Source organism: Suricata suricatta, chromosome 1, assembly GCF_006229205.1.
Source record: "Suricata suricatta isolate VVHF042 chromosome 1, meerkat_22Aug2017_6uvM2_HiC, whole genome shotgun sequence".
NCBI lineage: Eukaryota > Metazoa > Chordata > Mammalia > Carnivora > Herpestidae > Suricata > Suricata suricatta.
Genome location: NC_043700.1, coordinates 192,929,408 through 192,953,037, shown reverse-complemented (window position 1 = coordinate 192,953,037; position 23,630 = coordinate 192,929,408). Strand labels below are relative to the sequence as shown.

At 48.9% G+C, this 23,630-nt stretch overlaps 1 protein-coding gene across 1 annotated transcript in view; it reads right to left on the bottom strand.

The window, feature by feature from the left end:
* Window positions 1–23,630, bottom strand: part of POLN (DNA polymerase nu) — a 155,966-nt gene that overhangs the window by 109,588 nt on the left and 22,748 nt on the right. Inside the window, exons 4-9 of the mRNA XM_029952606.1 lie at window positions 17,878–17,957; window positions 14,846–15,394; window positions 12,767–12,803; window positions 11,813–12,095; window positions 6,110–6,222; window positions 1,635–1,792 (exon numbers count right to left, since the gene is read on the bottom strand). Of these exons, the coding sequence (XP_029808466.1) occupies window positions 1,635–1,792; window positions 6,110–6,222; window positions 11,813–12,095; window positions 12,767–12,803; window positions 14,846–15,394; window positions 17,878–17,957 (1,220 nt within the window). The remainder of the gene's footprint in view (window positions 1–1,634; window positions 1,793–6,109; window positions 6,223–11,812; window positions 12,096–12,766; window positions 12,804–14,845; window positions 15,395–17,877; window positions 17,958–23,630) is intronic.

Here is a 23,630-nt window from a genome sequence, read left to right as displayed (position 1 = left end):
CTGCAGCCCTCACTTTGAACGGTTCTCCAGCTGGACCTCCTCAGGACAAGGCTGAGCTCTGGGCGGGACTAGCACCTTCTGTGTCCCTCCTCCGGCACCTTCCTCCTCATTCTCTTGGTCCCCTCCTGCTCTCCTGCTGCTCCCCTCTCTGCTCCAACTCCCCCTGCGGTCTGACAGCTCACACTTCCTCAGTCAGCTTGCCCCTCCCGCCCCTCCTGTGCTTCCCTCTGCACTGCCGTCTCTGCAATGGACACATTTAGCTAAGGGGGCTGCTGCTTTTCTTCCTGGGGTGTGATGAGGGCCTGGGGCGAAGCGCCCCGTGGGCACGGACCGCTGAGTCCGTGGCCCCGCAGGAGCCGCTCCAGCCTGGGAGCGACACTCTCTGAGGCTGGTGCTTTGTTCCCCGCGACCACTCCCGTCACCAGGTACACACTAGAAGAAACTAGACTTCAGAGTCAGAAACCCACACTTTGAACCACAGCCTCAGCTTGACCTTGGGCAAGGTGCCTGCACACTGGCCTCTCTGCACCTTGGTCTTCTCATCTATAAACTGGGGCTGCTGAACCTGAGGTGGGCATGTCCCTGTTTCAGTAACAGTGTCTTAGCTTCTGTTGGAGGAAGTTTCCTCCTCATTCTCGTAGGATGGATCAGAACTCATTTCAACGCCGTGCCCCCGCCAAGGGGCACACATGGGGCAGTGAGGGAAACAAGGCACTCGTGTGCTGAAACTGAGCCTTGGACAAAAGTGACACAGGGATGCAAGGCCGTGGCTCACTGCTGGCCCCGGGGCCTCGGGCCCCACCCTGCCAAGGCCTGGTCCTGCTGGTCCTCGGACCTGTGAGCTTCCCTAAGCCCTCTGGCAGGTCTCTTCTCAAATTAAGGGCGAGTGAGTTTCTGCATTGCTAACCCCAAGTCCCTGTCTGACTCCCTCCCCCCCAGACAGCCCAGGATGAGGTGCTCCAGCAAACCTGCCCCAGCCTCGGTGCCGGCACACGGCCAGGTGCTCTGCCCCAGTGGTCCCCACCCCACAGCCAGTCCTCGTGCTCCCTGAGCACCCTGCAGCTCTTCCAGCTGTGCTTTTAGTGCGCAGCTGCTGATTTACCAGCAGGAAGCCTGAACAGAGTAGCCCAACCGTGGCCCACGCTGCTCCCACTGGGCTGCCTGCCGTGGGGCCTGCTGCGGGGCCGTGGGAGGTGCTGGGCCAGGCTCCAGGCTGTGAGCACCGCGGCTCCCAACACCCGGGCGCATCTCCGGGCAGGGCTGGGAAAGACACCCCTGAGCACAGGCCGAGGTGGGGCCGGAGCTCCGCCACAGAGGTCGGGTCAGCAGCACGAGGAGTTTAGGAACTAGCAGTGCTCAGGTCACAGAGCAGGTGGCTCTCTGACACCAGAGGATCCGTTTAGAAGAATCACACAGTGAAGAGGGCCTCTCAGGAACAGGTTCCTGATGAAAGGGAAGTCACCCATCCTTGCTCGGTATCTTCCACCAGAAATGTCAGGCCAGAAAGCATTTGTGCAAAGTAAGTGAAAATGAATGTCAGCAATGTTCTTTTTACTACTGGACTGCCTATGAAGTGGAAAAAGTTTCTAGGAAAAAAATCCGGGTATGGCCTTATCTTACTTAACACAACTCACCACCACGCTTCTTGAGGAATTCCCGTATGTGCTGCTCACTGTGACAGAAATGGAGCTTTCGAGGTATTTTGCCACTAAATCTTCAAATGAGGGTGCGGCATCCTCAGGATCTATGAGCCATGCAGCAATTCTGGGGTCTAGCCCTACAAAATGCACGACTACAGAGAAAAAGGACAGTTAGTTCTGTACAGAAAAGGAAGAAAAGGACTGACCTTGCCCTGCCCCTATGAGGTCCTCAAGGCTCAAATCAATACCAGCACAGCCATCCCCTCGAGTCCCAGAGGCGAGAGCCAAGGGACACTCTGCCATTCCTAGGGAAGTCTGAACCTTTGGGAGGTGGGGGACGGACCGTGGGCAGCTGAGACACTGCCAATAAACATGGAACAGGGAGTTCTCAAAAACGGTCCGAGACACGGTGCTGAGAATCCTCAGCACTCTTCCTACCCACCGCCCCACCCCGGCTCTCCAGCTTTCCGACACACAGCCTCGCTGGGCTGCCTTCCCAGGTGCCCCTGACCCTACTTCAAGGTGTCCAGGAATCCAAGGGTCATGAGTAGAAGGAAAAGCATACACGGCCTCATTGCCGAGTTCGGGGCGGGGACGGGGCAGTGCATGCGAGGGCATAGACGCCTGGCACTCAGGGTCTCCCGATGTGCAGAAAACCCCACGAGACCCGCAGGCCTCTGTTGCATGGGATGTGTAAGAAGAACCGGGCGCTAGGCCCCCTGGCAGTCACTAACCCCACCTTGTGGTTTTCTCATCTGGAGACCCTGGGAAGAGGTTCCTGTGTGCAGCTGTGAGATGTGTGGGAAGATGCTTCGTGAAAAATAAAAATGGCATTTGCTAAATAAGTTTCAGCACCAGAGTATTTTAAACACAGACAAGGGAATCATAAGAGGTTGGGGGATGCTGATAAACAGAAATAAATCTGAATCCTAAGTGATTGCCTTTTCAAGTTACTTTAACACTTTGAATAATGCTACCCAAAAATAAGTTTGCTTTTCAACAAATCTGTGGTCTTAGATCACAACACACTAAATACTATTTTTCTGGCATCTTTAAATTATGCCAGTCTAAGAGATTTATGTTTGCCAACATGTCAAGTATCGTGACTTTTTTGTCTGATGTCTGGGAAGTCTCTGCTGTTGGCAGACTCGGCACCTTGGATGGACAGAGAACAGTGGCAGGCGCTCTGGACGCCTGCACCCCATCAGCTGTGCGTACCCCGCCCCGCCCAGCAATGCTGACCCCGTCAGGCTAGTTCACTCTACTCGCCTTTACAAAGACCGGCCAACATATATTCCTGAAAACTCCTGGGGAAGGTATGACAGTGCAGAAGGGTCAGGGGGCTGGTCTCTGTAAGCTCATCGCTAACACACCAAAGCCCACCAGGCAAACCCCACAATGGGGAGAAAATGTCAGTAGTGGAAAAAGAAATGACAGTGAAATAGATTTAAAATGAGCTAAGAAAAATTGAGAAAGTGGTAAAAGTTATGAAAAATAACTAAAGTAGAATCAGAAATACTTAGAAAAATAAAAACTAAACAAAGAAAGGAAAGGGTTTGGGAAAGGGAAATAAAACAAACAACTGTTTAAGAAATAAAACTGAACTGGCAGTACAAGCCAGGAGACAAGGCTGCACAGGAAAAGAGGACAGAAGAGAGGAATTTCCTTAACAAAAGACAACAGAGATGGGGAATAGATTCTAGATAAATACAGAGGAGCAGGGAAGCAGCTTCAGTGTACACAATAGGAGTCCAAGCATCGTGGAGAAGATAAACAACCAGGCAACATGAACCCCCTGACCAGAGGATGCGCCACTGCCTAGGGTCAGGGTTGGGGTCAGGGTGAGAGTCAGGATTGGAGTCAGGGTCATGACATAGTCTTGCCTTCCCCAAATCAGGCCTGAAATTGGATCAAGCCTCCAGATCTAACTGCCAATTTACAAGGAATAGAAGAGTGAGAAGAACACCTTAAGTGGCAGGAAGGGGGTACGTTCCTCAAAACCCAGGCTCTGGGAAATCATACCTGACAAAGAACCTGGCTGCATCCAGAAGGACAAAATAATCCAAGAAAGTAAGACAAGGAGAGAGAATATATAGATGAAAAGAAGAAAACACAGGGAACAGACCGCACCTACCCCAGCTTCGGGATAGGCCAACCCTAACCCTCGTTTGGATCTCAAGTCATGCCAAGTGTAAAAACCAAAATCAACCAACAAAATACTTAAAGACAAGTGGGGCAGTGCAGACGCTGACTGGATAGCTAATGACACTGAAAGATCACTACTAACTTTGGGGGAAGATGATGGCATCATCTTAAAAATGAAACCCTTGTGTTTTGTCATGTAATTGACTGAAATATTTACAGATTAATCATATGATGCTTGGAATTTGCTACAAAATAATCCAGGAGGCGGGGGGCTGGGAACATGAGGGGTGACAGAGGAGAGAAGATTGGACAGGGTGATGGATACCGTGCTGCGTTCCCCACCACCACCTTGGACACCAGGTGTGGGGTCTGCCCCGCCCCGCTGTCCAGCTCTCTGCAGCCTTGGGCGGGGGGCCTGACAGTTCAGCGCTGTTCTGACACGGGCTGCTGTGAGTGCAGACGCTGGAGGCTGAGGGCTCAGGCTCACAAGACAGCGCCTCTTCAGACGAGCTGCAGATCGGAGTTCCCACGACCCCCTTCTTGGGTCACACGGTCAGCGAGAATGGCTCACAGAATTTGGGAAAGCACCTCACTTACTAATATATGTTTATTAGGAACAACACAACTCAGGATCATCCAGATGGAAGAGACAAGCAGGGAAAGGGATGGGCGGGGCGGGGGGCACCAGCACCCAGACATGCTCGCCAACCTGGGAACCCTCTGATCCCTGCCCCCATCCCGTGCAGGGAATCTCTGGAGGTCCCATTGCACGAGTGTGACCGATGAGATCAGACTGCCTCCCCATCTCCTCTCCCTCCCTGGAGCAGGGGTGGGGCAGGTGTGGGGGCAGCTGGGGGGCTTGCAGTCCCACCCACTCTGAGCATGGTGAGGTCCTGATTCTGTGGTCCCATCCAGAAGCTGATGGGGGTCCGCAGCCCCAAATCCTCTCATTCACACATAAAAGACACTCTTCACTCTTAGGAACTCTGTGCCAGGAAACAGGGACAAGAGCCAAATATATACTTCTTACTGTATCACAGGTACTTTTGTACATGTTGGGAATTTTTGTATAATCAGAAGATTTTTTTCCAACATCTTATTATATTTTCAAACATGCAGACAATTTAAAAAGAATTAGACAGTGGACATTCATACATCTACTACCTAGGTCCTAGGATGTGCATGCCCACTATATTTGTTACATACCTGTCCATCTAGTAAAAAAAACTAAGAACATTTTTATTACATTAAATGAGCGATAAAAACGTGTTTTATATTGTTTTGATGTTAATTACTGAACTTTATTATTTTAAATTTAATTTAGTCTACTTTTCATTCCAGTTAGTTAACACACAGTGTAATCAGTGTCAGGTGCACAACACAGCAGGTCAACAGCTGCACGTGACACCCGGTGCTCGTCACCGCAAGTGCCCCACCCCCCAGCTGCCCTCTGGGAACCTTCAGTGTGTGCTGTATAGTTAGGAGCCTGTTTCTTGATTTGCCTCTTTTTTCCTTTGCTCATTTGTTTCTGAAAGTCTACATATGAGTGAAATAATATATTTGTCTCTCTCTGACTTATTTCACTTAGCACAACACTCCACCCCCATCCCTGCAAACGGCAAGATCTCACCCCTTCTGGTGGCTCAGCAACATCTCACTGCACACACACCCACCCCTCCCCCCTCCATTCCCTGTGGATGGGCACACGGGCTACTTCCGTAGCTGGCCTATGGTAGGGGACGCCGCTGTGAACACTGGGGTGCACGGACCCCTCCGAATTAGTGCTCTTGTATTCGTGGGGCAAATACCCAGCAGTGTGAGTCCTAGATCGTAGGGTGGTTCTGTTTTTCACTTTCTGAGGAAGCGCCACACTGTTCTCCAGAGGGTGGAATCTGTTCGCATTCCCCCCAACAGTGCACGAGGGCTCCCCTTTCTCCGCGTCCTCGCCAACCCGTTATGTCTTGTGACTTTGATCTTGGCGTCCTGACAGGTGTGAGGTGGCATCTCATCATGGGTTTGGTTTGTATTCCTGGATGATCAGTGATGCTGAGATAGTTTCACGCGTCTGGACTTTCGTTTAATTGTTAGGGAGTTGTTAAGTTATTTGTGGTAACAACAAATCCCATCTGGCCACACTGCATAACTCACTCCTTTCTTAAACTACAGAAGTAATACATATACTTGCAAAAAACCAAGCGCTCTGAAGCACAGAGGGAGGCCGCCCCCTCACCCGCAGGGCCCCTCGGCCTGGTGCCGCCTCCCACTGTCAGGAGGGGTCACCGCTGGAGAGTCAGGTCTCAGAGGTCATGAAAGCGAGAACTTACCGAGCTTCCAACTGCCCTCGTTACCGAAACACTGCAGCACGGTTCTCACAAACTCCTTGGCATTAAAACAAACAACAGGACGTTTACATCTCAGCGTGTGGAACAGCACTTTCCTGGAAGATGAAGACAAATGCCCTGGTTTGGATGCTTATTTAGAACTTGTGACCTCTGATCTCAGAAAAACGCTCCCACTGGACAGCTCTCGCTTACACGGTACTATGTGCACACCTTCTTCTAAGAGCGGTACACAGATTAACCCGAATCCTGCGAGGTGGGCTCACTCATCTGCACTTCGTGGTGCTGAAGACGAGGTGCAGAGAGGCTGGGAGGGGAGCCCAGGGCCCCTGGCGGTGGGGCGCTAGCCCCCAAATAAGGCCCCCCCCCCCTGCAGACTGAGACGCGCCTCTCTGAGCAGAGCGCACGCCCTGGGCCCTCACAGGCTCCCCCACAGCGCTCTGCGGCCTGCTCTGCCAGCACGTGCCCCAAACACCACCACTCGCTCCCACTGAGCTCCCGCCGGCTCCGCCTCACGGTGCCAGGTCCTCTCACACCACACGTTTGTGCCGCTTCTTGTCTGCGATTGCTGCAAATCGCCCACCTGCTGTTTTCAGGACGGTCAGCCTCTCCCTAGGCAGGGAGCTGCCCCTCCTCTACTCCTGTCCACATGCAGGCCACAGCGGGACCACCCCTGCTGTGCTGTGAAGTCTGCCTGCCCCATTGTGTCGGGAGCTCTTGGGCAACGGATTGAGAAGAGTTGACATTCACTGAACACGTACCATGAGCAGACACTCTGCGAAACACCGCAAAGGACCGTTCCACCGAAATCTCACCACAACCTGTTAGGCAGGCACTAGACCCACCTTACAGGTAAGGAGCTGAGGTGCAGGGTGGCTAACCAATTTTCCCAGCATGCCTCAACCGGTGAGTGGCAAAGCTGAGGTCTGAGCCCCTGTCCGCTGCGTCCAGGGCCCGCACTGTGAGTCTCCCTTTATAGTGGTCGTCTCTTCATGCATGAACAGGGTCTGCCTTGCAGAGGCTGAGGGAGAAAGAAGCCAGGGCCTACTCAGCTCTGCACACGTCGGCTTGCAGTCCGACCACTCCGTCTGGTGTGAGTTCTCCTGGGAGCCCCCTGAAGAGGGGCCAGGGTGGGGGGAGAGGAAGGGTGCCAGCAGCGCAGCCTCCGGGCTTGGCTCCGCGGACTCGGGAGGGCTTGTGGAGGAGAGGAGGGGAGAGGGGCTGGGGGCTCACACGGGAGAAGAGCTGTTTGCTGACACCCGGAGGTCCCCACTGAGGCCCTGTGTCTCCCACTAGTAAGAGATACAGGCGTGGGTTTCTGTCTAAGATAAGACAACAAAAATAACGTCTGGTAAGACAAAGTGGCTGAAACACAATGTGCACCGTGAGTCAGCCGTGTTGTCGATCACGTCACGTTTGCAAACAAAAAGGCAGCTAGAATATAAAAAAGCCAGACTTGAGTCTAAAAAGAGGAGGCCTGAGTTGAAATCTCAAGACTAAATTATTTCTCTGAGCCTCAGTTTCCTCATCTATAAAATGGAATTAGTAAGACCAAACATGTAGAGTTAATACGAATATGGAGAAAGAAGACCTTGCACCCTCGCACAGGTGTTTACTAAATGGCATTAAATACCTTATGCGCCAAGAAGTTATTTATGTGTGTTTTAATTTAAATGTGATTTATTCAAATTCATTTTAAATCTCAAGCAGGGGCACCTGGGTGGCTTAGTCGGTTAAGCATCCGACTTCGGCTCAGGTCGAATCGCGCGGTTTGCGAGTCCCAGCCCCACCCCGGGCTCTGTGCTGACAGCTCGGAGCCTGGGGCTGCTTCGGATCCGGCGTCTCCTCTCTCTGCCCTTTCCCCACTTGCACTCTGCTCCTCTCTCTCCCAAAAACAAGCGTTAAAAAAGTTTAAATCTCAAACATACTATCATAGAATTGGACGATTACTCCCAATTTTATGGTATGTGAGGCTACATTTTCATAGAATTGTCTTGGAACTTACAAAATCACACCTTAATATTCACTTATTCAAGACCAGTGCTGAACAAATACTTGTTAAGCACAAGCTCTGTCACACTGTTCGAGGCCTGTGGAGATACAAGAATGAACAAAGCATAAAAATGCTGCTTTAGAAAGCCCTGGGGGCAGAGCCACAGGAAACAAAGCGGTCAGACGGACACAGAGGGGACGGTACCGCGCATACTGGGGGGGGGGGGGCAGCACTGAGGGGTGGGCGTGGGGGCGTGGGCACGGCCGTGTGCGGTGGGCAGGCAGCTCCGGCCCTGCTGTTCACCTCAGGGAAGACCTGAGGGAAGAAGACAAGTTCTCTACGGAAAATCTTACCCAATACGTGCGGAAGGAATGACAGACATGGAAAAATCACTACCTTCCAGACAGAATTAAAAAGTGATTCTGACGACCCTCACTGGCAGATGAAGCCACTAAGGGGACAAGTGGGGGGACCAGGCTGACGTCACCTGTGAAAAATTTGTATCTGAAAACATAAATATTTTTTAGAGATGGGTGTGTCTTGCAATATATGGGACATAGTTGTACTAAAAAATTGTTTATCTAGAATTCAAGCTTAGCAACCTGCACTGTTTATTATTTAAAAAAATTTTTTTTACTTATTTTTGAGAAACAGTGCAAGCAGGGGAGGGTCAGAGAGAGAGGGAGATACAGAACCCAAAGCAGGCTCCAGGCTCCAGGCTCTGAGCTAGCCGTCAGCACAGAGCCCGACGCGGGGCTCTAACCCATGAACCGTGAGATCATGACCTGAGCTGCAGCCCGACGCTTAACCGACTGAGCCCCCCAGGCGCCCTCTGCATCCCGCACTTTTATTTGCGAAATCTGACCAGTGGCATGGACGGCGTATGAGGAAGTGCCACCAGGGAGGTGCTCTCGTGAAAAAAAGCGTGAGCTTAATAACAAACCTGTAGAATCAAGCTCCAGTTTCAGAAAATATGGGGGCAGGGGGAACAAGGTAAAGAACCCATAATGACAACACAGGTGAGTCTGGGACGTGGGACCTTCCGCAAGACAGGGTCAGGGGTCCAAAGGTGCTTTCATTAGAAGACACAGAAGAGGGGCACCTGGGTGGCTCAGTTGGTTGAGTGTCCAGCTTCAGCACAGGTCATGATCTCATGGTTCATGGGTTCGAGCCCCACATCAGGCTCTGTGCTGACAGCTAGCTCAGATCCTGGAGCCTGTCTTCAGATTCTGTGTCTCCTTCTGTCTCTGACCCTCCCCTGCTCACTCTCTCTCCCTCAAAAATAAATAAAATATTTTAAAAAATTATTAAGGAAAAAAAAAGACACAAAAGAGACAAGAAATGTCATACATGACCATGCCAGTCCTGATCCCAATAGATCAAGTGTAGGACATCTTAAAAACAATCAGGTAGCGTATTTGGACTGAGAATTAAATGTGTCAAGTTTGAGAGTGGCATTGTGGCCATGTGAAGAAAAGCCCAGCTGTTTTAGACTTGCATCCTGAGTCCTGTGAGAGAAAATGGCATGTCTGGATTCTCCCTAATCCCAGCTCCCTACCCCACCCTCAGAAAGGGACAGATGAAGGAAGGACGGTAAGGGTTTGGTCCGGGTGGGTGTGTATACGGGGCTCACTATCCTCTCGTGTTTTGATAATCTGCTGTGTGGGGGGAGGGGCGGGGGCAGCACCCATGCAGGTACCTGCGAGCACACTGCAGCAGAGGGAGGAACCAAGACCCCCGCACAGAGCAGGAGGCTGGGGCGCAGTGAGAGCAGAGAGAGGAGATGAGCGCGGGCCTGGGGCGGGGCAAGGGCAGACCAGCAGGCATCGTGCGTGGGGAGCTGCGGGAGGGCTCGGGGCGGGGAGTGTGCAGCACCGGGGGCCGTGCAGAGGGCAGGCTGAGGGCAGGTGGAGGCAGGAGGCCACTCAGGAAGCTTGTCCCCAGGTCAGTCAGGAGGTAAAGGCCGTACCAAATGGCAGCAGCGAAGAGGAAGAAAGAAAGTCAGCTTCTAGCTGTATTTTGAAGGCAGAGCCAATGAGATTTGCTAAGAGCTTGGACGTAGTATATGAAAAGAAGAGGGAAGTTAAAGATAACGGAAGCCTCACGGACAGCAAGTGCTGACGTTGGCTAAGACAACGCAGACAGCAGGAGGCAGGTTTCGAGGAGGACCGGGGCTCAGCTGGACACATGTGAAGGCTGAAGCGATTACCACACGTCCAAGTAGGGTATACAGTAGGACATATAAAGCCAGAACTCAGAGAAGGCCGTCCAAGTATTAGGGCTCTGTTCTCAAGGAGGCTTTCCACGCAACAGGCCTGCCTAAGTGTCCTTGCAGAAGAAAATTCTGTGCGTGTAAGGCTGTGGGCTTCCCGTGAGCGGAGCACTATGTTTGTCAAAGGTTGTCTCACTCACACCAAAAATTACTGTGGTGCCAGCGCCAGACCTTAGGCTTCTGATGCCGAGGCAACCACTTCGAAAGGACACCCATGTTACCGGCTGTATGACAAGCCACTAGCAAAACAACCAGAAAAGGAGCAAAGCCAGTTCCACCCGTGAAGGTCCCCTTCCAGAAAAGCCAGGGTGACCTGGATAACTGACCTGTGAATGAACTTGCTTTTCCCTTCCTGCACCCTAATTCCTCCCTTTATGACTTATATTTGCCAATAAAGAGTGAGCCCTTGAAACCCCAGGCTGCCATCCTCAGAGCCTAATAAAGGCAGAGCTCAGGCCTGCTCCCTCTCTTTCTCTACCCACAACTCTGCTGTGTGCCCGGTGTGCCTCATACCCTCTGGGACCCATGAGGAACAAATCCTGCTCCTCAGAACTCCCTGATGGTTTTGCTGAACAGTGTCCTGTGATCATACGAACGAACACTGGCCCCTGGCACCCCTCTCTGAGACAACAGACACAGCTGCCTACAAGTCCGCCATGGCCCAGTGAGCCTGGGTGCGGCCGAAAGGCCCAGGCGCCACCTTCGCCCCCCCGCCCCCCGCCCCCTTGCCATCATGAGCCCCGCTTCCAGGAGCTCCTGTATGGCAGGCATGGGGCTGGAACTCCGAGGGCGGGGCGGACAGAAAGTGGATGTCCCCACCCAAGGCAGAAAGCGGTCAGGCATAGCAGCTGGTGGCAAGGCACAGGCTGGAGCCCACAGCAGGACTTTCCAGGACAGGGACAAGCATCCCTGCTTGTTCCAAATTGTAAGATTTTCAAAGGGTGCGTCCAAGTGAGATATGTCTTAACTATTCTCACAGAGTGAAGTTTTGAAATTAGGAATGAAATTAGGTGGTACTGAGGACAATTTACTTTTTGAATACAGGAATAACTTAATTTTCTAGTGCTGTGAGTGAGTAAAGGCATGTGATGAGGAAAATCGTCTGGGACTCTGTCCATGACTGGGTTTTCAGGCCTTGGAACAATGCTTTCCTCCCCAGCTTCTCACTGAGAGAGTGATTCAAGTCCTTGAGGGTTGCCAGGAAAGGAGGGAATCCCCATTCCAGAAACTCTCCAGGGAGAAGCAGGCTGGTGTTTGCAGAGGTTTCTGTCACTTAGATCCATTTCATTTTCACATTTATTTTCATATGCCCAAACAAAACTTCTAAAAGTTTAAATAATTAAAACCGGATCTTGGGAGACTTTAAATCAGACTGAAGCAGGCACATAAGTAGGATTTAGGGCAGTGAGTGGAGATGTCTGACCTGGCAAACTGATTATAAGCCTCCTGCTCGTGGCCCCCAGGAGAGGAGCGCCCCGTTTCGATGTAGATGCACTGCTCACTGAGTGAGGGGCCTTCCCCCGGGGCCGCACCAGCGCCTGAGGAGTCCCGGGGCCCACTGCCCACTGTTTGGCTCTGCAGTAACATCACAATGCCTTTAACAGAGGAAACCAGAGCCTGCAGATACAAATAAAGTTTCAAAATTAAACATAAACAATGCATGAATTTGAGAAAGATAGGCTTTATAATTAAGCAGAGAAAAAGGCCTAAAATTAATTTGTAAATAAAGAGCTCTTTTAGCCAAAACCGAACCCCATGATCTTACTCTCCAAATCTGGTCTCTCTCTATTCACCATCCTAACGGAAATCTTAGCTGGTGTAATACAACAGGAAAAAGAAAGAAATCAGAAAGGAAGGATACAGTCCCTATTCACAGATGACACAAATGTCTGTGTAGAAAACCCAAAGGAATTTATAAAAAAAAAACTCCTGGAACTAACATATGAGGGTAGCAAGGTTATAGGATACAAGATCAAGACACAAAATCAATTGTATTTCTATGTACTCTCAATGAACATGTAAAATGGTCTTTTTAAAAATGTATTACTATTTATAATAACCATTCCAAAAAATGAAAAACTTAAATAGAAATCAACAACATGCACAGGATCTGCAAGCTGAAAACTATGAAGTACTGATGAAAGAAATCAAAGACTTAACACACAGAGAGACAAACCATGATCAGGACCACAAAACTCCCCATGGGAATGTGAGTTCTCCAGATTTAATCTGTGGAACCAAGATAACCCTCCAGGATGACAAACATGAAGAACACCACACCAAGTCACATTATCATCAGAGTGCTTAAAACCAGGGATGAAGAGAAAACCTTAAAAGAGGCAGGGTGGGGGGTAGGCAGGTGGGGTAGGGATGTCACCTGGATAGAAATAAAGAGAACTGTGACAGCAGGTCTCCTGTGGGAAACAAAGCAAGCTATAAGGCAGTGTAGTCACATCTTTAAACCTGTGAAAGGAAAAAATGATCAACTTATAATTCTTCAGTGAGGAAAACTCTTTCAAAAATGACAGGTAAAGCAAGATTTGCACACTAGACAGAAAACTACAAAGCACTACTGGAAGAGACTGAAGGGTTAACTATATGAAAGGTCACCCCTGTTCATGGATCAGAAAACTCAATATTGTCAAGACAGCAAAACTCCCAAAATTCCTCTACAGACTCAACCCAATTTACATCAAAATCTCAGCAGGGTGTCTGAAGGAACTGACAAGCTGATTCTAAAATTTATATGGAAATGCAAAGGGACCAGAACACCCAAAATAATCTTGAAAAAGACAAAGCTGGAAGACTCACAACTCTTGTCTTCAAAACTTACCACAAACTAAAGTACTCACGACAGTGCAGTGCTGGCATTAGGACAGACATATAGATCAGTGCAAAGAACTGAATGCCTAGAAATAAACCCTTATATTTATAGTCAATTGAGTTTCAATAAAAGTGCCAAAAAGCTCAATGGGGAAAAAAGAGCCTTATCAGCAGTGCTGGGAAAGCTGGATGTCAACATGCAGGCAGGCGGGTGGATTTTATGCCCTTATCTCACGTTAGACACAAAAATTAACTCAAAATCAGCCACAGATTTAAATGTAATACATGCTGAGTGAAATAAGTCAGGCAGAGAAGGACAGATTCCATATGTTTGCACTCATAGGTCTAACAGGACAAACCTAACAGAGGACCATAGGGAGGGGAAGGGGGAAAGAGAGCTGGGGAGAGAGAGGGACACAAATCATGAGAGAGTACTGAATACTGAAAATGAACCGTGGACTGAAGGGGGAGGGGGAGGGAGGGAAGGGGGTGATGGTCATGGTGGGGGGCACTTGTGGGGAGAAGCACTGGATGTTAAATGGAAACCAATTTGGCGGTAAACTATTATAAAAAAGTTTTTTTTAATAAATTAAAAAAAAATAAATAAAAATAAACTTATTTAGAATGTCAAAAAAATAAATGTAATACCCAAAACCATAAATTCTTATATATATATTCTTATATATATTCATATATGTATACTCATATGTATTCATATATATGTGTGTATATTTTTATATATATACATATACATGTATATATATTCTTGTATATATGTGTATATATTATTATATGTGTGTATATATATTCTTATAATATCTTTATTTTGAAAGAGAAAGAGAGCATGCACGCACACAGGAGGGGCAGAGGAAGAGAAAGAATCCCAAGCAGGCTCCACACTGGCAACACAGAGCCTGATGCAGGGCTTAAACTCATGAACTAGGAGATCATGACCTGAGCCAAAGTTGAGTCGAACACTTAGCCGATTGAGCCACCCAGGTGGCCCTAAAACCATAAATTCTTAGAAGAAAATAGAAGTAAACCTTCAAGACCTGGGACAGGCAAAGCATTCTTAAATATGACAACAAAGGTGTAAGTAATAAAAGAAAATAACTGATAAATTGAAGTCCATCGGATTTAAAAATGTTGCGTTTCAGCAGACACCAGCAAGAAACTGAAAACAAACAGCCCCAGATGTGGAGAACTGTAAACTATAGATCGGACAAGGGGTTTGTATCAGAATACAGAAAGAATGCTCACAGATGCAAAATAAGACACAAGTAACCCAATTAAAAAAGGAGCAAAAGATCTGAACAGACATCTCATCGAAGAAGATACATAAATGGCGAGAAGCACAGAGAAGGTGCTCGATGTAATTAGTTACGAGGGAAATGCAGTTTAAAGCCACAGCGAGACCCCACTTCACACCCACTAGACAGCAGGTGACAGTACCAGCAAGGAGGCAGAGGGTGGGGACTGCTGTGTGGGGCTGCTGAGCCGCAGACAAGTGCGCACGCTCTGGAAAACACTGGCGGTTTCTTGAACACCTGATGAGTGTACGTTCTCGGTCACTCACCACTGGGGGGCGGGGGGCCCTTGAATCTTCTCTCCGGCTCTCCTACCGAAGTCAGGCTGTGTGGTGGCACAGACACAGAACTGGCCAGCACAGGGGACGCTGCGCACTCACCCGGTCCCCTGCCAGCTGGGTCGAACCATCCTCATACATCAGCGTCACCACCAGGGCCTCGGCCGCCTGGAGCTTTTCTATCACTTGGCTTTGCTCCAAATCATCCAAATACCTACTATCACAAAGATGGCTTTCGTAGGCGCTTGGGCCCCCATGATTAAGGCAGGCTTTGACCTCAGCAGCCTCTGCTTCCGATGCCACGCGTTTGCTTGTTCCCCCTGAAAACTTATGTGAACCCTGTTTTCTTTTAAGATTCAAGCTTTCTCTCTTTTCATTACTTGTATCTTCCTTTAGGAATTTTCTTTTACATCCCATTTCCTGCAGAACCGAAGCCTCCTGCCTCCATGGCGGAGGGAGACTGCTGGGCGGCGCCAGTGAGCTGTCACTCGTCCAGTCTGGGCCAGCAGACAGCTGGTCGGAGAGTCCGACACTGGTGGGCCGATGACAGAGCTTGATGGAAGCTCGGGACGTCTGGCTTGTAAAAGAATTTAGATTCTGTAGAAAAACAGTAAATATTCCACTAGAATATGGATTCCTAAGGCAGATCTATAAAGCAAACTAATTCCTGGCAAAACTTGTCTAGGCAAAGGGGGACACAGCCAGCATCACATTATCTACAAGCAAACTTTCTAATGAAAGCATATAGTATCTTCCAGGGCAGTGATTCTCCACCAGGCAGGAGTGCGTGTCTGAATCTCGGGCTGGAACGGGCAGGACTTGAGTCTCCAACCGCTGCCGGTGTGTGTAATGAGAGACGCCGTGGACAGGAGTCCCGTGCAGACGTGAAGATGCCTAATTTATGACTTCCAGGGCAAGGCCATTTACAGACAAAGTGAAATCACCGCGCTGATGTGAGGACACGTTCATCTAGCTACTGAATCCCGTTTGCCCACAGCTTGGCAGCGGCCCTCTCCCTGTCTCTGTCTCGCACCATGCAGCCTCCATCCACAAATTCACAGACTGAGGGGGGAAAGCATCTCTATCTCAGTACTGGACTCATTTAGAATACCATTTATTTTTCATGTTCATTTTTCACATTTTGTGATATATTTATAGTTTTGAACAAACCCATATTAATGGTAATTTAAAAATAAATTTGAAGGAAAATGTTTTGATATCTGGTATACAGTCACAGAAAATTTTAAATTTAATTGTATACTCATATTTAAAATTTTTTTAATGTTTATTTTTGAGACAGAGACACAGAGTGTAAGTGGGAGAGGGGCAGAGAGAGGGAGACACAGAATCGGAAGCAGGCTCCAGGCTCTGAGCAAGCTGTCAGCACAGAGCCCGACGTGGGGCTCAAACCCACGAACTGTGAGTTCATGACCTGAGCCGAAGCCAGATGCTTAACCGACTGAGCCACCCAGGCGCCCCTATTACATGGTTTTAAGAAAAGACTTCCAAGCATGCAATTATATTACATTAACAATTCCACAGAGGAGTATACAAGAAAAGGAGTCTGAGGGGCGCCTGGGGGGCTCAGCCTATTAAGCAGCCGATTCTTGATCTCAGCTCAGGTCATGATATCATGGTTTGTGAGTTCAAGCCCCATATCAGGGTCTGTGCTGAACAGCATAGAGTATGCTTGGGATCTTCTCTCTCTCTCTCTCTCTCTCTCAAAATAAACATTAAAAAATTAAAAAAAGAAAAAAGAAAATGAGTTTGAGGAGCAAAAGGGATATATAAAAATTTAGATTGCTGAAAAATATCTTGCTCATGTCACTTTTAAAGGGATACTTATGGATATTAAATTACCAGAGTACAGTATTTAGATTTTAGTAGATCTATTTTTAAGCAATGATGTGATCATTTTAAAATGTCAATATTGGTGCCTGGGTGGCTCAGTCGGTTAAAGCCTCCAACTTCGGCTCAGGTCATGATCTCATGTTTGTGGGTTCGAGCCCCGCGTCGGGCTCTGCACTGACAGCTCAGAGCCTGGAGCCTGCACCAGATTCTGTGTCTCCCTCTCTCTCTGCCCCTCCCCCTCTCATGTTCTGTCTCTCTCTGTATCAAAAATAAATAAAACATTAAAAAAAATTTTTTTTATGTCAATATTATCAATACACTAGAAACTGTATCTGTGAAACATTTTAAACTTGTTATGGATATTTTAAATGTTAACTTAAAAACATATCATCAGGTATATAGCTTTTCAAAATTATTTTGCAAGAAAGGAAGCAAAATGTCATCAAGAGCAAGCTGGCTTTCTGCCTGAGGGACAGAGGGAGCATCAGGGAGCAGGGCTGGGAGGGAATCTCGGAATCTCCAAAGGCAGCTGGCCCTCCCCATCAGAAGTCAGCTGCCTCTCCCTGCACCTGAGGGCCAACAATGAGCCTGCCAACCCCTGGACAGGTCTCGCTGTCCCCACTGTGCTACAGGGAGACTAAGTTAGACTGAGGCTGGCCCTCGAACACAAGGAGTTTGGCCCCGAGTCTGTTCCGCTGGCCGCTGTGTCCCCCGCCCCAGGGGTTTGGTGAGAGGACCTCATTACCCTGCGCTGGGCCCCCGGCACACGGTGTACTCCTGAGACTGGTGAGCCCTGCCTTCCGGGACCCCTCTGCATTCCAGCCGCCCTGGAGCCCCAGCTCTCTCTCTCTAATCTGAACACTTTGGCCAAGTCCTCCCCCACTTCCCAAAGATGGGGCTCCAGACTGACCGGCCCCTGACCACCCTGCAGATGTCACCTCAGGCATAATCCTCACAGTGAGACTGCTTTCCCCAGCACCCAGAAAAAACTGAATAAGATAGGGCAGAAACGGGCCAGCTGCCCCTCCTGTGGCCCCTGATGCACTTCTCTGTCTCCCCGTCCCCCGTCAAGCAAGTTCAGCTACAGGCTCCTGGAGAACAAGGACTCGGTTCTTCAGTCTCTGAGAAATGGGGTCTGCAGGGCCCAGCACACGGCACACACTTGAAAAGCATATGCTGGACAAGTGAAAGTGATCTATTTAGAATTGATCATATTTGCAATGATTTACCGTTTTTTGCAGTGATTGATTCTTCCCATCTTCAAGAAGTACCGAACACTTAACACAGGATTTGTTCATCACTTCTGCAGCTTTTAAAGACACAAACAGGAAACGTGTGGGAAGCATTAAGGCAGCACTGAAATCTAAGTCATACGATCACCTAAGCACGGAGCGGCCTCCACGCGGTCTGCTGTTTACTGAGGTAAAACCCGGTAATCAAACTTACGTCCAGAACGCGCCCACCACAAAAACATTTCTGTAACGTGTCTTCCAATTCACTGCACACAGATCCATGTAAGCATGAAATGCTTATCGGAAATTATTATTTGGCATTTCCACTAAATACCTGAATCTGAAAACCCAAGTTCAACATTTTAGAGAAACCTTAAAAGTATTAAAGGTTTGAGGAAATTCTTACCTTTTTTTTTCTTTTAAGAGAGAGAGTATGTGTGGGAAGTGGAGGGACAGAGGAAAAGGGAAAGAGAGAATCTCAAGCAGGCTTTGCACTGAGCAGGAGCCCAACACGGGGCTCGAGCTCACGACTGACTGTGAGATTGGGACCTGAGCTGAAATCAAGAGTCAGAGGAGGCTTAGCCGACTGAGCCACCCAGGTGCCTTGAGGAAATTCTTATAATAAGCAATACTGCAATGAAACAATTAGAGCTTCAGTAAAACATCATTAATACAAACCTGTTTTAAATTTTGTGTGTTTTTTTAATGTTTATTTATTTTTGAGAGACAGACAGACTGAGAGTGGGGGAGAGGCAGAGAGAGAGGGAGGGAGACACAGAATCTGAAGCAGGGTGCAGGCTCCAAGCTGCCAGCTTAGAGCCCGACGCAGGGCTCACACTCACAAACCATGAGATCATGACCTGAGCCAAAGCCAGACGCTTAACCAACTGAGCCCCCCAGGAGCCCCAATTTTGTTTTAATTTTAACAAGCCTGGACTTGACAGTAAGTGCTTGAGTCACACTGAACCCCAGGCAACGGGACTCAGGTGTTTGTGCTCAAAACCGCTGTGGTTTATGACCCTTCACAGCCACAGTAACAACAGAGAAATGCAAACAGGGGAAATCTTTACAAAGGAAAGAACTTGGGATAAATTTAACGAAAAGGCATGACGCATTCAATGATGAAAACTTAAGATCTTAAAAAATGGCATAAAAGAAGATTTATACAAATGGAAAGACACAGCATCCAGATATGTACAAAATACTCAATTCTTCCAAAAATAAAGTTCCTGCAATTCCAATTAGAGAGCCCACAGAGCTCTTTTAATTAAAAAAAAATGTCAAAATACATGAAATACTAAAGATCTGAAAACAGACACAGAAGTGAAAAAAAATAAATAAATGAGAGGCTTGCCCTGCTAGATTATCAGAACACACTATAAAGCCACTGCAATCAAATCCACATGGCATTTGAATAGGAAACAGTCAGAAAGATTTCTGGAGCTAATAGACCATCCAGAAACTGACCCCAGGATTTGTGAGACTGTATTACAGAAGAAAGATGGTGTCTCAATTCAGTAGGAAAAAACATTAATAAACAGGAATAGTAGCACCACTTCTGAAAGAAAATAATACTGTGTGAAAACCGTTTGGAGCAAAAATCATAAAGGATTCACATCGGTGTTACACAGCAGGTTCTTATACACTGCAAAAAAAGACAATTCAATTTTTAAAAAATGGACGCCTGGGTGGCTCAGTTGGTTAACTGTCTGACTTCGGCTCAGGTCATGATCTCATGGTTGGTGGGTTCGAGCCCCACGTCAGGCTCTGAGCTGTCAGCACCAGAGCCTGCACCAGATTCTGTGTCTCCCTCTCGCTCTGCCCCTCACCCACTCATGCTCTGTCTCTTTCAAAAATAAACATTAAAAATTTTTAATTAAAAAAATTTTTAAATTAGGAAAAGATAAGAAGAAGCAATGTACAAATTAGCAAATCCAAAGAACAAACAAATACGATACAATACCCAAACTTGCTGGTAGTGAGGGAAATGTAAACAAATATAACTGAAATGGGAGGAAGAGGTAGTTTCAGGCATTATTGGTAAAAATGTGAATAGTTAGAATCTTCTTGGAAAACAAGCTTTCAAACCCAGCGAAATTAAAACTACATGAATCACCCCTGAGAGTTGGGAAGAAAAGGACAGACCCGTAGGTAGCAAAGATGGGCCTCCAAAGGGCTACTGACGTCTGTTTCTTGATCTGGGTGAAGGTTACAGGGGTATTAAACTTGTGAAATACTGAGTTATAAATTAGGAATATTTTTTTTAACGTTTATTTATTTTTGAGAGACGGAACATGAGCAGGGAAGGGGCAGAGAAGGAAGGAGACACAGAATCCGAAGCAGGCTCCAGGCTCTGCGCTGTCAGCCTATAGCCCAACCCGGGGCTCAAACCCACGGACCATGAGATCACCACCTGAGCTGAAGTTGGACGCTCAACTGACTGAGCCACCCAGGCGCCCCAAGGAATGTTTTGTGTGTAGAACATGTGCAGGTGTGCACGTGTGAGTGCACACCCTCAATAAAAACAGAGGGTTTATAAACATTTTACATATAAAATGTATGAATCCTCTAACCAAACAACATCACTATTGGCTGTTTCAGAGAAATATATGCAACAGTAAATAGGTTTAAACCAAAACATCTGTGGCAATATTGCTCTATGGCAAAGGACTGAAAAAAGTAGGTACCAATCAAGAGGGAAATCGACAAATAAATTAAGAACCATCCACACCATGAAGCACACAGTCATTGAAAAGAATGACTTAGAACTTTATTAGTTGCCTTGAAGATGCACACAGAAATCTGTGAAAATATGATCCTGTTTTGGGAACACAAGCGTGTTACAGACACCCTCTGACAGAGGTCTGGTCCCCGGGAGCTGACTCTGAGACGAAGGTTTGCATTTGGAAAGGTAACCGGGGAGAGCTCTCAGGTTCACATAAGGAAGCATGACAGGAGGACGACCAGGACGCTGTCACTACAAAGGCCCGCTTGGGACCTGGGTGGCCTGTAGAGCTGTCTCCCATTGGGTCAAGGGAGCTGGGTCTTTATATCGCAGCACCAACCAGTTACTGGGTCAGTCGGTCCTGGGAAAGTGGTGTGCGGCTGACGCAGCCACCAGGAGGGGCTGCGCTGTAAGCCAGCCGCGGCCACACTCCCAGCAGCGGGGCCGCGACAGGCTTAGTGCAAGCCCGAGCGGGAGCTGGGCCTGGGCCGCAGGGCTCACCGTGGCCCCACGCTGCACTCTGGTGCGCAGCTCACAGCCTCACTGCAGACAGGCTCTGAAAGCAGCTCCATCAGGGTCCTAGTGCGCCTCTTCCTGGGGGAAACTTTATTAATGTTATTCTTTTATTACCAAAAAAAGTGCTTATTTATTTGAGAGAGTGTGTGTGTGTGTGTGTACAAAAGTGGTGAGGGCAGAGAGAGAGGGAGGGAGAGAATCCAAAGCCAGGCTTGAACCCAGGAAACCTGAGATCATGACCCCAACCAAAACGGAGTCAGATGCCCAACTGACTGAACCACCCAGGCACCCCTTTTTTTAAAGTCTATTTATTTATTTATTGAGAGAGAGAGAGATTGATGCAGGCAAAACAAGTGGGGGAGGGGCAAAGAGAAAGAAGAGACAGAATCCCAAGCAGGCTCTACACCATCAGCACAGAGCCCAGGGTGGGGCTCGAACTCACAAGCCATGAGATCATGACCTGAGCCGAAATCAAGAATTGAGTTGGACACTTAACCAACTGCATCACCCAGGAGCCCCTTAAGGGGAAACTTTTATTTTTTAATTTTAATTTTATGTTTAATCATTTTTAGTTTGTGAGAGAGAGAGAGGGAGAGCGCATGCGAGTGCATGCACAGCAGGGGAGGGGCAGAGAGAGTCAGAATCCCAACCAGGCTCTGTGCTGTCAGCACAGAGCCGGATGTGGGGCTTGAACTCATGAACCTTGAGATCACGACCAGAGCTGAGATCAAGAGTTGGATGCTTAACCAAGTGAGCCACCCTAGCGCCCCTTGGGGGAAACTTTTAAAAGGAACGCTAATGGGATGGATTGTGAATACTTGTGTCCCTCCTCTAGTATACATTCTAGAGTCCCCTCACCCTGGCTTAGCACCTCTGCTGGTATGCATAGCTTACCCGATGGAGTTTCCGGAACTCTCATCCCTGAGAGGTGCAAGCCCCTGGTCACCACACCTTCCTCAGGCCTCGGTCACTGAATTTGCTATCAGATTGAGAGAGAAGACAGAGAGGTGACTAGTGCTATCACCTGGCACCAGGGGTAAGCTTACCCGCACCATCATGTAACCGCAGCCCTGACTTCTGATGACCAGGAAGCATCCAGGCAGAATGCAGATTCCGTGCGTTGCCTGCCAGGCTCTTGGCATGAGGATACTGACTGGGCAGGAGCAGTAGCTTCAAAGTGAACGGTATTCTTGTGCATCCTAGAGGGCTCCTTCCCCCCCACCCCAAGGCAGTCAAGACTAAATCTGCAGGACCCAGAGGTGGTGGGAACAGACACAAATTCACTGGCTGGAGCACTGGGAGTGATGGTAGGCAGGGGCACGCCCACATCTACCTTTTGGTTTGCAGGCCCCTTAATTACACACCCAGGGACACTGCCCCTGTACCGGTCACTGAGGTACAGTGTACCCTGCGCCTATGCTGGTGCCACCAGCCATCCTGTCCTTTGTCAGGGGGGTGTTTCTGGATGTGTGGCTGAAGGAACACAGGGGTCCCATGGTCATGTGCCCATGACAGCTCCCTGGCTGCACAGTGGGTCCCATGCCCGATGTAATGCTTGTGGACTATCAGTAGATCAAATGCTCTGAGCCATGGACAGCAGAGCTCAGTGCGGCCCTGCAAACAGGAAAGAGAAACCCACGCCTGGAACATGTCGATTCCAGTCAAGATAAATCACTGCACCTTTGGGGGTGCAAAGGGCTCAGTGTTGCCAACTTGCCACCAAGTGACTGTTCCCTCAAAGGATAGTATAACTGGGGACTCAGCATCTGGTGTGTTGGAAGGCGGGAACTCAGCAGAGGCAGTACCCGGATTGGCCGTGGCGAGAGCGGGAGCTGGGTGCGCGCATGGCCTCCACCCTGGCCCGCGGCCACTCTACTACAGAGCCCCAGGGGCATGTGCTTGGGACAGTAGGTGGCAGGCCAGTGCACGTCAGCTGGCCAAGTCATTCCAACTGTTTCCTCCTTCAACACTGGATCTCAGGGAGCTGCACCGTGTCTGCCTTGACTGGGTTCTTCACAGGCCCTTGCTCCTCGGTGGCCAATCCTATTACTAGTTGCCAGGCTGCGTCTGCCCCTGGTCACACTGTCCAAAGGCTGTCTCCTCTGCCCAACTGGCCGGCGGAGGTCTCACACACCCCCTAGCGTGTTGGTCCAGAGCCTCCTGGCTAGGTTGTCGCTGTAATGGCCAGGAGGGAAGGAGGAAGCAGCTCCTCGGGGAGTATGTACTTTTCCAGAAGCATCCTGCGTCATCTTCAGCAATGACGGGGCGATGGGACACTAGCCTCTAACAGAGGAGTAGCCATTTGTGCAGTTCCTGGAAGCATCTGGGACTCAGGATTTGAATGTGCCAATCCGGATGTCCCCATCCTGTACCTCAGGGTCTGGTCCCTCCTTCCTCATCAAGGTCCTGACCTTGAGGTAGCACACCTCCCTGGGCAGAGAATCCAACCTCTCCTAGAGCTCTGCAGGTGTTAGGATTAATCAATGGTCCTGTGGCTGTGAGTGGTCTT